This window comes from Pezoporus flaviventris, unplaced genomic scaffold (genome assembly GCF_033815535.1).
Source record: "Pezoporus flaviventris isolate CSIRO_AGI_PZ_B2104156 unplaced genomic scaffold, CSIRO_AGI_Pfla_v1 ptg000031l, whole genome shotgun sequence".
NCBI lineage: Eukaryota > Metazoa > Chordata > Aves > Psittaciformes > Psittacidae > Pezoporus > Pezoporus flaviventris.
The window spans coordinates 57,943,078-57,957,500 of NW_026892579.1; the positions used below are offsets into that span (position 1 = coordinate 57,943,078).

General features: G+C 39.6%; 1 protein-coding gene across 9 annotated transcripts in view; it reads left to right on the top strand.

The window, feature by feature from the left end:
• The window catches only part of EHBP1 (EH domain binding protein 1), a 226,647-nt gene that overhangs the window by 173,630 nt on the left and 38,594 nt on the right, over window positions 1–14,423 (top strand). For 2 of the 9 annotated variants that reach the window (XM_061461386.1, XM_061461388.1), the window contains 4 exons: window positions 6,814–6,930; window positions 10,454–10,581; window positions 13,237–13,378; window positions 13,529–13,635. In XM_061461386.1, the coding sequence (XP_061317370.1) occupies window positions 6,814–6,930; window positions 10,454–10,581; window positions 13,237–13,378; window positions 13,529–13,635 (494 nt within the window). The remainder of the gene's footprint in view (window positions 1–6,813; window positions 6,931–10,453; window positions 10,582–13,236; window positions 13,379–13,528; window positions 13,636–14,423) is intronic. The other 7 variants (XM_061461387.1, XM_061461395.1, XM_061461392.1 and 4 more) reach the window with 5 other exon arrangements.

The window sequence follows — 14,423 nt, forward strand, 5'->3', positions numbered from 1 at the left end:
TGATCACTTAATTTCCAACACTTCCAAGAAAAACATACATGTGATTGAAAGAAGTAGATGTTATGTGAACAAGTAGCTCAAGCTGGCCCATTATTAACAGATTTGCCGTTACCCATGGTTTTGCAGAATTTCATGATTGTTGATTAAAATCTTTTCCATATATATTTTTATATAGGAGCATGAACATAATTTGGGGGAAGACAATGTTAGAAATACTTAAAAATCATTATTTTATATGAAATGTGTTCAAAAGACTGCTTGAGAAGATAATTTTAAAGGCAGACTGTGGGAGGTGGGGGCAGCAACCTTTTGATTTTAAATGGCAGTCTTTTGACATACCACTTGCCTTTACAGGTTTTGAGTTGTAATATTGATATAATGTTATTAAACTGACTTTGAGATGTCATTAAAATTCATATACCTGCCAGTGCTACGAGCTGGAGTAATGTAGTGTCACTCAAACTCAAATGGGTGCTGAGCACATGTTTCAGTACAGGCTTCCTGCTCTTTTAGTGTCTTCTACATATTCTGAGGGGAAATTGTGTTTCTCATACTAACATGTAAGCCAAAGTGTCAGCAAAATCCATCTTTACATTCACAACGAATGTAGATTCAAAATGAGTATTTTTTCTTCTCTGTAGTATGTCTTTTATGTGCGTATATATTTAAATGTAGTCTGCACCCTAACACTTCTGTTCCACGTAACCCCAAACAGAAAAGCAGTTAGTTGTACAGTTCCCTTTGGGTCTGGTCTTCAGTTTTTCACTCTTTGTCCAGTAAACCAAGCTTGTACATGTAATTTATTTTTGTGGTAAATAGGGAAATTACCTCCTTGATGGGGAGGGAGTGACGCTGAGCAAAATGACACACTACTTGTATATTAAGTAGATTATGGTGTTCTTCATCCCTCCTCACAATTTATGATTCCTCATCCTACGTGATAATTACTCCCTCCTCACTGTTTTGTCATGCCTGTACATAGTTGTTCCTGCCATCTATCCCCTCCAAGTAAGGTATGCTTTCTGGGTATATCTGAGTGTTCAGCTGAATAGTTACCCTGTTCAGTCACATTGACTGTTCTTATTTTCCTCTGAATTTTGCCATTGCTCTTTCTGCCCTTTGTTCAGTTTATAAACAGATTCAGAGGTAACTGTACATATATATATAAAACAAGGAATATTTATATATATATATTGCATATGCACTCAGAGAGTTTCAGTGTTATTAAAGGAAGAGACAGTATCAGTACCGATGACAACTTGTTTATGAAGTTATCACCACTAGACCTGTGGGGTTTTATCCAGTATAACAATCTCACTGCTTTTTGCTTGCGCTTTGACTTACCTCCTTGGTTGATATTTCCTACCTTGATTTTTCTTTGTTCATACAGTAGTTCAGCCAAGCTGTTGGAACTTCTTTTGGACAGCTTTCCCTGTCTTTTTATCCCTCTTCGCTTTTTTCACGTCAGTGTCCATTTTATGGCACTTCCTTCTACTTATTCATTATCAGACGGTTTTCCTTATGGCCCATCTTCCCTATACTTGTACCACACCACTGGCAGTGTCAGGTGCCACACTATATCTTCGCTCAAGAAATTCGTTCTTCCGAAGCGCAGTAGTTCTGTGAAAAAGGACCAATGCTTTATAAACCAAATAAATTATAATTATTTCTGGGTTTATTCTCTTTCATTTTGTTATTTCCACCAAAACCTGGGATTTAATGGACAGTCTCCTTTTTACAACTGGACTCTGAATATTGCCTCTGACTGCATTCACATGTAGTAGGTTCTTTTCTGTGTATAGTCCTATATTCCCTATACAATACCCAAGACAAGCTCATAGTAATATCTTATGTCTTCCCAGCTCTCTTGTCCATTATGCTTCATTAATCTCTTCTTCTGCACTGATTGCTACTTTTTAATTTACAAAAAGGGAACGTACCAAATCATTTTCCTCTCTCTCGGTTCAGTTATTCCACAAAAGGTGACATTTCAGCTTTGGGAATTTGGTGGGTTTAAAAACTATCTTCTTGCTAACCATTGCAGGTGAAAATGTGATCTCTTTCAGTGTTTCTCTATGTTCATTAAGAGTTTCCTGCTTTGGCACTGGTGCTACATTCTCTATTAAAAGGCTTTATTTAATCATGGTCTGAAAAACTCAAATGCCTATGGCAAGTTGAAACTTTCCTGGATAAGCAGTATCCTTTGCTACAAAATCCAGTCTTTTTCGTAGGCTATTTGGCAAGTGAGACAGAAAATACTTTCTCCTGCCAACTGCCAGAGGGTTTGGGATGGCAGCTTCAAATTTATTAGATGTCCTACTAGCTTCAGGCTGATAAGCGGATGGATGCCTTGAGATGGGTCCAGGGACAGTATCAAGATAGGAATCCAAATATCCTCCCTTTTCCCAGCAGCAACGGGACAAATGAATTGACATCTTATCTAGGTATTGTCTCTCTGCAGTGGGACACCGGTCTGCTCCTTTGGGATTTGGGTAGTGTATTTTCTTTACTCTCTGGCACATCTCCATCCTTCATTTGAGATGGCGGCTTTATAAGGATGTGTCTTAGATCTGGAGGTGGTTAGTAGACAGTGGAGGGAGGGAACAAAGGAGAGGATAGGGGGTGAGGCAGGCATAGTGTGAAGAAGCTTTGGTGTAAAAAGTGCCGGAAATAGGCAGAACTGGGAGGGTCGAAGAGGATGGACACAAGACAGCACAGCAAAAATATGCTAGATGAGCAGGGAGGGAAAAACACAGGAATAGGAGCTTCCAAATGTATTGTAAGACAAAAAACAGTTTTGAAAAATTTTGGAATTAATAACAAAAGCTGAAAAAGTGCAATTGAAAAACTTACCAGAGAGCACCAGCTGGCATTACCTTGCACTTGCATGCTTAAAGTTTTCAGGGTATACTACAGATTCTGCTTCAGAGGCAGTGATTTGGGGAAATGTACATGCTAGCTCAGGCTTACTGATTGTGCTTAGTCTCCAACTCATAAAGCAGTGCATAGTCCTCACTCAGTGTAATATTTTTAACAGGCAGTATTTCTGTCTGTTGGCAGTTACTGCTGTACTTTTTTATCCTGACATTGGATTTCTTGTACACTGATCATAAGTCTTAAGATCCTGCATTTCTTCCATTCCCTGCCTTTGCTTCCTTTATTACTCTTCAGGTGCTCCTGTAACATCCTGTAGACTAAAAGTGAACTCTGTACCTGAAAATAAATAAGCTAAGTATCTGAATATCCACATGCTTTAAGGATTTCCCAGAGACAATCCTGGAGGCTAGAGGCATCTTCCCTAAAGAGCAAGCACTGTTCATGCAACTTCTGAGGCAGTTTATATATGCTTCTCCCACTAATGTGATCTAAACTCCATCAATACTTTTACCTTTCTATGAAAATAGTTCCTTTTTAATTTGATCTAGAAATGAATGCAGTCTACTGCAACTCCTTCACATGTGGACAAGCTTAAACCAAGTCAAGAGAATATCAGTTTAACCACAAATTATGCCAGAGCTTGATCTGAATATTAAGACATAAGAGCTATAAAATGCCTCTGGATCTTTTTTCTATCAATATTCTGGCATCCCTATTTGTTTCCAAGAGATTCTTATTTTGCTGTCTTCAGTCCAGACTGCAGTTCAGGCTGTGAAGGTAATGGCCATTGCTATTTAGTTGTTGACTTAATCCTTTTAGCTTTAATTTTGTTTGTTTCTTCACAACATAGTAAAGCTTTTCTGTCTTTCTAGGATCCGCATGTACATACTTTTCAAGGAAGCAGTTCTTTAGCACTCTTCTGAATTCTTGCCTTGGTTCTAGACCAAGTGCTTTAAGTTTTTCACACTAGTAATTTGTTCTTTTCATAAAAGATACGTTATCTCTTCGTTATGTTGTTCCTTTTATCATTTCTAATTGCAAAATCTTGTTGTAACATGCTCCCTAAACACATTTCCCTTTTTAATACACTGAAAGAACATTGAACTGGAAAGAAAACCCACAAAACCTAGGGGAGTGTAAAGCAAGGAATCTGTAGATTTTGAAAGATAGTTGAAAATTTCTGAAATTACTTCAAATGAATGCTTTTAATTGATTTTTTTTTGCTTGTTTAATAAAGTGTAAATGTCCTGATAATCATATTCAGCCAAAGCTTGCCAACTTTAAATTAAATACTAGGTCAGGTCATTATTTGACACTAGGAACTGGTGTCTTCGACATTCCCGTCTCTTTTGTTACCTTAAATGGTGGTGTCAAAGACAGTGCCTCTGATCTTGCTACATTAAATTAAAGAAAATCAAATAATCTAATCTAAGCATTCCCTCAGTATGCAGCGGTCTTAAACCCTGTCATCTTGTTTAGCTTGTTTTGACACATCCAGCATTCTGCTGGATGACTGGTAGTTGTGAGCTGACCTTGCAAGCTGGCTTCTTTGGGTGCTTTGGAAAGTCATTGCCTGCCTCTAGGCTTGGGGTGGATTTGGTTTCCCCCCTTGTAACGGCAGTGCCCTTCTTTCTTTCTCTTCCACCTCTTCCAAATATCCATGACCCTTTGCTGCTGGTAGCCCAGTCATGTTTTCAGTGTGCCACTGTGATCTCCAGGATGTGTTTGAGAGTACCATGGCCTGAGTGCCACTGAATTTCTCTGACACAATCATAAAGTCTTGTGAGAAGTCTAGGTCCTCATCAGAAAAAGTAGAGACGCTTTGAAGAAAATTCAGAACTTCAGAATTGTTGCTGTTGCTGCTTTAGCATTCTTTTTTAACTCTTCAGTCTGCTTTTTACCCTGTCCCTTTCTTTGTGATGATCACACTGTGCCCTTCTACTTTGGTGACCTAACCTCTGTACTACTACTGGACTAGAGTCCAGATCACAGAATGATCTGTGTGAATTTCTCTGCAACAGAAAGGATGTTGTAGAGAGTCCTGAGTGTTTCTGCCCATCCAGTTGTACACCTGAAACACCATCTGTCAGGTCCCAGGTCTGGTCACAGATCCTGCTTTGGCTGGGGAGAGATGTTCTCCATCCATCTGGCTCAAGCTGGGGCAGTTTGGAAGAAAGCTGACTCTTCCAGAAACCATTGAGAATTAGTGGAGAGGAGCCCAGGGAAGTCATGGTGGCCAGCTGAAACGCAGGGGTCCTACTTCACACGCTGCTGCTCCATCATACGTGCAGCAGATGTTGAATAGGACTGAAATGGAAACTTCTTTGGTCCTGTCTGTCGCAGCAAGAACCTTACCCTGAATCAGCAGAGGTCTATGAAAGACATTGATTAATTACAGAGAAATTGAGGGAGCAGCTGGTTATATAGCAGTACCAGACATATAAAAATGTCAACTGGCTCCTAAAATGGGAATTATAGGGACTGTGGAGATAAAGAGGTAAAGAAAAGAAGCAACTGTGTGATCTTCATGTCAGCAGTGCGGGCCTGAAGTGCAAACTCAGGTCTGGGGATGAAGTTTGGAGTATTTCAGTGACAGATGATGAGTGATCAGCACCAATCCTGGTTCAAACTTCCCCAGCTTTCTGGTATTCAGAATTATGGCATGTATCTTGGTACTATGTTTAGGGTCCCTTTTGTTTATATGGTGTTTGAATGTATCAATGTGCTGAAATTATAATCAGTATTTTTCCTTATTGTGAAGTGTTTTAAAGTTTCTTTAGTTACTTTGTATCTTCTTTCTCCAGGCACATTCCAGCCTTCTCTTTTTTGTCATTTTTACATGCATGCATGCATACATAGGACAAAAAAGTTCATGTAAGTCTGAACAAGTGTAGATAGCATTTGATACGAGACTTAAAAGTGAGTAAAAACAATGCAGCTATGTGCTTTGGAAGTACTAATCTAGCTTTTATGGACTTTCATTATATATTTGTATTGAAAATGTGAGTCAGGATTTTTTTCTGGGATCTGCTTCACAATTCAGCACTTGCTATTTGATCTTCTTCAGGTTACTTACTCTTTCTGTGCCATAATCTACCTACATCATCGTCATAATTGTAATTATAATAATCGCCTACTTCATAAAACATTATGGGGCTCATTTACAAGTGATATTCATAAGTTGCTCTGAGAAACAGGCTAGAAAGATCCCATTAAAAATATAAAGTATAATTACAATTATTATTTTACTTAAAATGTATGTAGCTTGCAAACAGTGCTGATTCAAAGTGGTGCAGTAAGGCAGCAATCTGTGAGTATGCTTTGGCTACTACACCTAAGGTCAGCACTTGCTAAGCATGGTGGTCATTTTTCAACTTGTATCAGAGACTAGAACCTAAGCAAGGTACAGAGATCACTGTTCTGTGATATTCTGTGCAAAGTAAGGAGTAGCAAGTCTCACAAAGCAAGTCTCACTAAGTACCTGGAGCTGCCACCTTTCCCAAGAGACCACAGCTACCAGGTCCTTCTGCTGGCCAAACCTTTCCAAACCTGCCATATGCTGGCATCGGCACCCATTCTGCTTTATAGAGAACTGAGAGCCTAGGAAAAATTATTTTGACTTGAGTTATAAGGAAGAGCATGTGTGCTTTTCAGAGTTAGCCAGAGATCCAGCACAGAGAACAGCCACTGATGAGGCCAGGCTCTACCTTTATTGTAACAGGAGTTTCCAGCAGAGCACCCTGTACGTATATTGAATTGCATCAGTTTAAATATAAACCCATGAGTAGAGAAAGTAAAATCTGCTTCCAGACTTATTTCATGATTTGCATTTTTATCGTCACTCAGCTTGTTCTCTAAAGCATTCATTTTTTGTTTTTAATGATGTGGTGCATGTACATGAGAAAATACTAACCTTAATGCTGTATGTTCCTACAGATGAGGATGAGGATGATGATAATATTGAGATAGATACTAACGAGGAGGTTCCTGAAAGCTCTGTTACTGGAGGTGGAGATGAGTTTACTAACCTAGAAAATGACCTTGATTCAACGGGTAATTTAAATAATGGCTATTTTGTGTATTTTGCATGACTAACACTCCATCATCATAGAAGTACTGGTGTGCTGCTTCTCTCTGTCATAGCTTTATTCCTTTGTGTCTTTTCAATTCTTTTAAAACCGAATGCTTATTCTGTTTGAATATTTTGCATTCATGTTTAGTTGAAATTTAGTATCAGCAGCAAAATCATTATTTCCAACAATGGCAGATTTAAATTCTCTTGCTTGTTTGATGGGCAAGGGGACCCCAGGCCAAATTTGTAAAGCAGAGCCACCTGAAAGCACCCTGCCTGGATTGTCCCAGCAAAGCAAAGTAGGCAGAAGAGTGAGCAATCGCCTTGGTGAGTACAGCTGCTGCTCTCTGCACTGACATCCTGGCCCATCTGCTCAGTGAAGAGGAGCAAACATGGCTTTATATGTCCACATAGACTTGGTAACACTCCAGTTCCTTCCCAAGGACTGGCTAGTATGTTTATACCTTGTTGCTCCAGTGGTGGCATGGAGGTATAAATTCGAATGGAATTTTACTTACTTTATTTGCTTTATAATGTTTTATATTTTAAATACTAGGGTTTTTAAGTAACACATTTTAAAAGCATTCATATTCTTGTAGAAATGCTTGCCGTAATCAAATCACATGCTGGTCAGGTAATAAGTCATAGTAGTGGTATTTCCCCTTTCAAAAATAATCAAGCAGAACTGGAGTTCAGGTGATAAATATGATGATAAGTATGTCAAGATTGTACAAGGCAGATGCTTATTTTACAAGGAGCTAGATCTTTGAAGACGCAAACATAATGCTCATCAGCTAGGGGCTCCTCTGCTTGCACAGAGTTGCTGAAGGAGTTTGTTCTCTGTACCAGGCTGCCTGTTATCAGCAGCCCTGGGGAGTGCTGAGGGCATCTTTGTAGTGTGGTGAACTTCTCTGCCAGGGTGTTTCTGCTTACTACAAGTTAGCTTGAGCCCAGAGAAGTGTGGTAGGCACAGGACAGCATCAAGGAAAAAGGCAGTACAAGAGACAGCTTCTTTACAGCATCCTCTGACGTGGTTCTGCCCGTGCCAGCTGGACTCAAGTGTGTGGCACATAATATATGAAATCAAAACACTTCATTTCATATTTACTTTTTGTAAATTAAACTGTCAGTATATAGCACTTTCTAGTCTTCTTTGAATGTGAAAGATTTTAGTCATGTCCTTTATTTTTTTTTTTACTTTTTTTTACTGAGGATTTCCAAACACATAAGAAAATATATTTAGTATTTCCAGCATTTGAATTAAGCTGATTTAGAGCAGAATCCTGTCAAATAATACTCCAGTTAATACAAGTTAATTTAGGAGGAACAGAGAATCAGTAAATGAATATTCCTGTCACATCACCCCAGTGACTTACCAACATTTACTTCTATGGGCCTTTTTTCCTGAGATGTCTTCTCAGGGGTACAAACCCACTACCCAACACTTCATCTCTACCATGGGAAGACACTGGAGAAGAACTGGGACATTATTTTGCAGTTCAGTCAGCACAGTAGCCAGAGGTACAAATGAGTAAGGAAGAGGATGGGCAATAATACAGATAGCAATCTAATGCAGAAATCAGTGTACACAGATTTTGGCGGAATTCTGCCAATTCATGCCAAGTTCTAATGAAGGCAGAATCTCCCAGGAGCACCTACACACAAAACTATAAGGGACTTTTTACATTTGGGATCATTACTGACCATCTTAATTAATGTGTCCCCTGCTGGATCTTAGTCCCTCCCATCTCTCTCAAGAAGAGAAAGCCTTTTTTATTACTATTTTTACTGCCAGTTGTTGGTTTTAAGTACTGTGTTTGTCTGTATTTGTCAGAACTTCTACCCTACACTGCTATGAATGCATCTGATAAAATGTGAACCTCTTATATCATAGTTATTACATGATGTTTATGTATAAACCTACGAGAATGTGCATGTACTTACATGTGAGCCTCAATTAAGGACACCCTGACTGGGTGTGCCAGAGGAAAGGGAAACTATCCGTCATAACCCATCCCAGCCTGTCGCTGCTGGTGGCAGGCATCATTTGATTGCCAGCATGCCAAAAAGATTTTGGCTAATATGAATCGGAGCGCTCCAAACCTTGGAAGGAGCTGTGTGGCAAAAGAGTCATGGCTCCACTTCCCATGCCAGCTAAAAGTCATAGAATGATAGAATGGTTAGGATTGGAAGGGACCTTTAGATCATCAAGTTCCAACCCCCCTGCCATGGGCAGGGACACCTCACACTAAACCATGTCACCCAAGGCCTCATCCAGCCTGGCCTTGAACACTGCCAGGGATGGAGCATTCACAACCTCCCTGGGCAACCTATTCCAGTGCCTCACCACCCTCACAGTAAAGAACTTCCTCCTTATATCCTATCTAAACTTCCCCTGTTTAAGTTTTAACCCATTACCCCTTGTCCTGTGACTACAGTCTCTAATGAAGAGTCCCTCTCCAGCATCCCTATAGGCCCCCTTCAGATACTGGAAGGCTGCTATGAGGTCTCCACACAGCTTCTCTTCTCCAGGCTGAACAGCCCCAACTTCCTCAGCCTGTCTACCTGCCTGCAGTGAAAAACTCAGGCTGTGCCTGTAGAAATGTGTCCCAACTGGTATTTAATCTGCATTTAACCCAAGGCATAGATGTGGTACTGCATGTAGAGTGTATGTGTGGGGGCTTCTCTGTGTTATTCTGCTTTCCTACCCAGGATTAGCTCCATAGATCTGCTCTGTGGTTTGTTATTAACACCTTTCTCCTTATTATGTGTGTATGTGTAGGTAACTGTGTGTAGGTGTGTTACAAATACATATAGTCAACGATCACGTACAGAATGAGCATTATTGGGAGGTAAAATTCTCAACTATTACTTCTTTGGGCTCTGATCTGAGTTGCTAAAAGTGATGAAAAAAATTTGGGGGCTTTGGCAGACTTTGAATCTGTCCCATTGATGCAGTTATGAAGCGTTTTATGGCTCCCGCAGGTTCAACATATTCTATAAATCATAGTAAAGTATTACTGGAAATGATCTCTTTTGATACTTGAGAACCCGTGCCAAGGAGCCGTAGGATGAATTAGGAGTTCACAAACTTGACGGGTTATCAGTGCATAGAATATGTGATAAATTCTTATATGTCGTCTTAAAATAAATGGCTTTCTAAGTGTGGTTTTATACTGACACATACGGGTGTACAGATTGAGAGTAACTTAAACATTGTCTGTTTTCTGTGGTTTTTGTCTACTGTCTTCAAGCACATTTACTTGCTCAGCTGAGTGCTACATGCATTTCTTGAGAAAAGTTAGGAATTATCTATGTACATTACAGAAATCTGCACCAATCCAAATTGCAAAAAATAGATACAATTTTCCTTCTAGTTTTTACTTCTTTAGTTTGAAATGATAGCAAAGTGAATTAAATCTAGGTTTTAAATTGCTACATTGTTGTAGCGACTCTGCATTTAAATGCATCTCACTCTGTTGTATGTGGTATTTGCATATTTAGCAGAACAAAACAGTAAGTTGGTGGATTTGAAGCTGAAGAAGCTCCTAGAAGCTCAGCCACAGGTGGCAAATTCACTCTCCAGTGCTGCTCAGAAAGCTGTAACTGATAGCTCAGAGCAAGACATTAAGGTAAGTTTTGATTAATGCTTTTGTTTCAGTACCTGTGCGTTCTCATTTCAGGTTTCTACTTTGTGAGAAGGAAAATGATTTCTTATCAAATCCTTCCCAGTAAGAAACACAGAAAATCTTCATGGTAGTGCTGTTGCATAGTTTGTGATGCACCGGGGTGTTTTCCTGTTGATTAATCAACACTTTTCCTTTTTTTTTCCTCTGATCTTGGTACTTGTCATTGGCATAACACTTACAGATGTAAGAAGCGTCTCTTAGTTCTGACTTAGTTTTGTGATTTAAATCAGAAATGCAGCACGGGCTCCATCCTGCTGCTGGTGCAATCAGCAGTGAGACTCTCCCTGACTTTGATATGAGGAGGATTGGACTCTCAGTGATTCGCTTCTTTCCCAAGCCTGACCCTCAGTTTTTTCTCTATTGAAATTAAGCCGTGGTACACTTTAAAGGTGTGCGCACTTGGGTGCTTGACAATGAGTGCTTCTGAGAAAAATAGACGTGATTATATGGTGTATGTGGACATTTTGCCTATTTTAATGTTCACCACTTCAGCATTAAATGCACACCAATCAATTTTCAATTTCATTTTCTTAATTAGACCCCTTGTGTTCTTACAATTCTATATCTTTAAAAAAAAAAAATAGTCCCAGTATGTCATTAATATCCCTTTGGCTCTGGGGCACTTCCAGTTGGGTATAACTTTTCACCCACCTGCAGTCTGTGGGGAAAGCACTGCTGACTGAAAGGATTTCCTTCCCCAGATACAGAGATGCTTTGAAGTCCCAAAACAATGACTTTCATTGCTTTTCCCTTACACTGTCGGTTCCTATAAATTGGTGATGAAAGTGTGTGGCAGCAGCAGAGGACTTTCGGTCTCTATCTTTGAACAAAAGGAAGCCTGGATCAAGTCTGATTTTTGCGTTCAATTTAGCTTTCTGCAGTGGATTTAATGCAAAATGAAGCTGGCCCAAGAATAATACAATGGATTGAAAAGGCTAACTGAATTAGTGGGCTTAGAGGAATACATTTGTAAAGTGGCAGAAGTCCCCAGTCATAAAAAGGTTTCTTAAAATGGGATTTACTGGCTAATCACGCTGATATTTTAGCATGTTGCCAGGCCTAAAAAATTAGTCATGTTTGTTTGTTTTGGTAAAGACTGTGGTTTAGGCTGTCAGATGGTTATTGTGCTAATAACAGGAAACCATCTTTTATTTAACTGGAATCATAACCACCCGATTAGTGCAGCTGAAAAGTCATCCAGGGGATATGAGCAATACTTTTTTGTAAGCTTAATTCGACAAATGACACACAGGCTATCTCTTAGGGTAATCTGGTATCACCTAACCTGATGAAAATGGTATTTCTCTTTATAAAAAAAGCTTCGGTGAAGGAGCTGATTAATTTTTTTCTAAGGTGCTCCCACAAAAGGTGCAACTTAACAGTTTATCCCTGTGTGCATCTTTCTAAGGAGGAGTTGGAAAGCGGCATTATAAGGAATATATGGTGTCCATCTGTTCTCATGGAGCTCTTGGCATTGAGGTGGATTTGTTTTTTAATAAAATGCAGTTTACACGTTTCTAAATGAGGCATTCTGTGTTTGTGGAAAAGGATAAACTGTTACCTTCCCTTGGGGATTGTGTATCCCCGGCCTCCTTGAGGCTAGAGAATAGGCCATTGGAGAACTCCCTCATTACCAATTGTCTCAATGCAGAGGAAGGGCAAAGTCTTGGTAGCTTTTGATAACCAGTTTCAGCATTCAGCAGGCTTAGCTATTAGTCATGCATCTTAGCCTTTCCCTATTTACTTTCAAAACACTTAATAAAAATAATAAAAGATTAGGTATAAAATGAAATATTTGTTTGGTACACAGCACCTCGGTATCTGCAGCTTCCACACACTGCGGTGGTTCAGTCTTCTGGGATATTTCGTGTTGATAGAATCATTTGAATTTGTTACCAGTATTAACATAGGAAGCCCTGGAAAAGATAATTGTAGTTTCCTTAGCTGTAAAGGGCTTACTTACAAATCTGGCTTTGGAAAGTTATAGCTGATGAAATGCAGTTCAGTGGGGTAGTATTATAATCCTACCTTTTAGCCTTCATCCAGCATTAGTGGTTTATCTCAATGGGCATAAAATTAGAAACTAGTTCTTCTTGTCATACAAGTCTGTGGGACTACAGAAAACGACAGATTTCTTTACCGGGCAGGGAGACAGGCTAAAGGCAACACGCTTTTAAAACGATACAGATCATGTTCAGGGGTAGAGACGCCGCTACTTGGCAGCAGCAGGCGCAGTGCTTGGCAAATCAAAGTTGCAAAGGAGTGATTGTGATTTTTTTCCTTTAAAATCAGCATCGCTGGCAAATGCCCGTCACAATTAATAAGTCTGGCTGTTTAAGTAGAGAGTCCTGCAGGAGGGTGCCCACATACAGCAAAAAGCCAGGCGTTGCCACCACACATTAAACAGAAACAGGGAAAAGTTAATCACTCTTCTTTTTTCCGCAGCTGATACTTTCATCCTATATAAACCGCAGCCTGAGTTGTGAAAGCCTCTTTGCAAAAGCTGTGTCCTGTCCCCTCACCGAAACGTACCTCTCGAATTTGTGTCTTCCCGTTTGTAAACAAAAGAAACTGTTGTGTGTCTGATTTTTTCCCTAGCAGAATGGAACAGAGGAACATCGTGCTGAGCGATTACAAAAAGCAGCAGAACGGTTTAGAAATCCTGTTGTGTTCAGCAAGGACTCTGCCGTCAGAAAAACTCAGCTCCAGTCTTTCAGTCAATACGTGGAGAGCAGACCAGGTAGGAGAAAATATAAAACCTGTTTTCCCGTCTTATGATTTAATAATATTTAACAATAAATATATGAAAACCCGATAATGTAAGTCCACATTTCAATACATAAATATCAAGCTTTATAATAATTTTACATGTCTTTTCCCTTTTTTCAAGAGATGAAAAGGCAGAGATCAATACAGGAAGATACAAAGAGAGGAAATGAGGAGAAGGCTGCGATAACTGAGACTCAGAGGAAGCCATCAGAAGATGAAGTGCTTAATGTATATTAATTTTTTGTCTGGTTTCATGATTGCTGATAATTCCAAACTGTATGTGGAAATAGTGCCTTTATTTGTTAAAATGAGATGTTAGGTTTTTTTAGATGTCAATCTCCAGTGCATTCAAAGCAGAGTGAGAGGGGTGCACTGTTGAATTAGTCTGCAGTGTGGTGATAATTGTCAGATAAAAAAAATGAATTTTTCAGAGTTCCACAGCCCCAGCTTCCTTGAGACATTTCCATCAGGGCACTTCCCATAAAGAGATTCCAGTATTGATCTACCGGGAGGATTTTAATTATTACAATAGCAGATACCGCAGAGCTGCAGTTAGAGGGAAGAGTCACATGAGACCTGCTAGAATTTCTCAGCCAACCCATTTTGTTGGCTTGGGTTAATGGGTGTTCAACCTTTCCATTATCCAGATCAGCCGTGAATTACTAGCTGAATGATGTTTGCATTAATATAATATATATGGTAATTTCTTCACTTAATTAACGGGGAGGTTCAGCTCAGTAGGGGTATGGGCTGATCATGTGTAAAATTGATTTGTGAGGGAAATATTTGATAGACCGCAGGGAGAAAGCTGGTTTTGATGGACAGCTGCGGGACAGAAGCAGGAAGAACAAGTTTTAACCTGAATTTTTTTTGTCTGAAAAACACAACACGGCCTTTGATGGTGGTCGTTTGTTGCTGTCCACAGTTTATCTAAACACATTTGTCGGTTTTGCTGAAGCAGTCTAGAGCTGAGTGGTGATTTTGTACCACTGTCATATCTACTCCAAAACATCAAA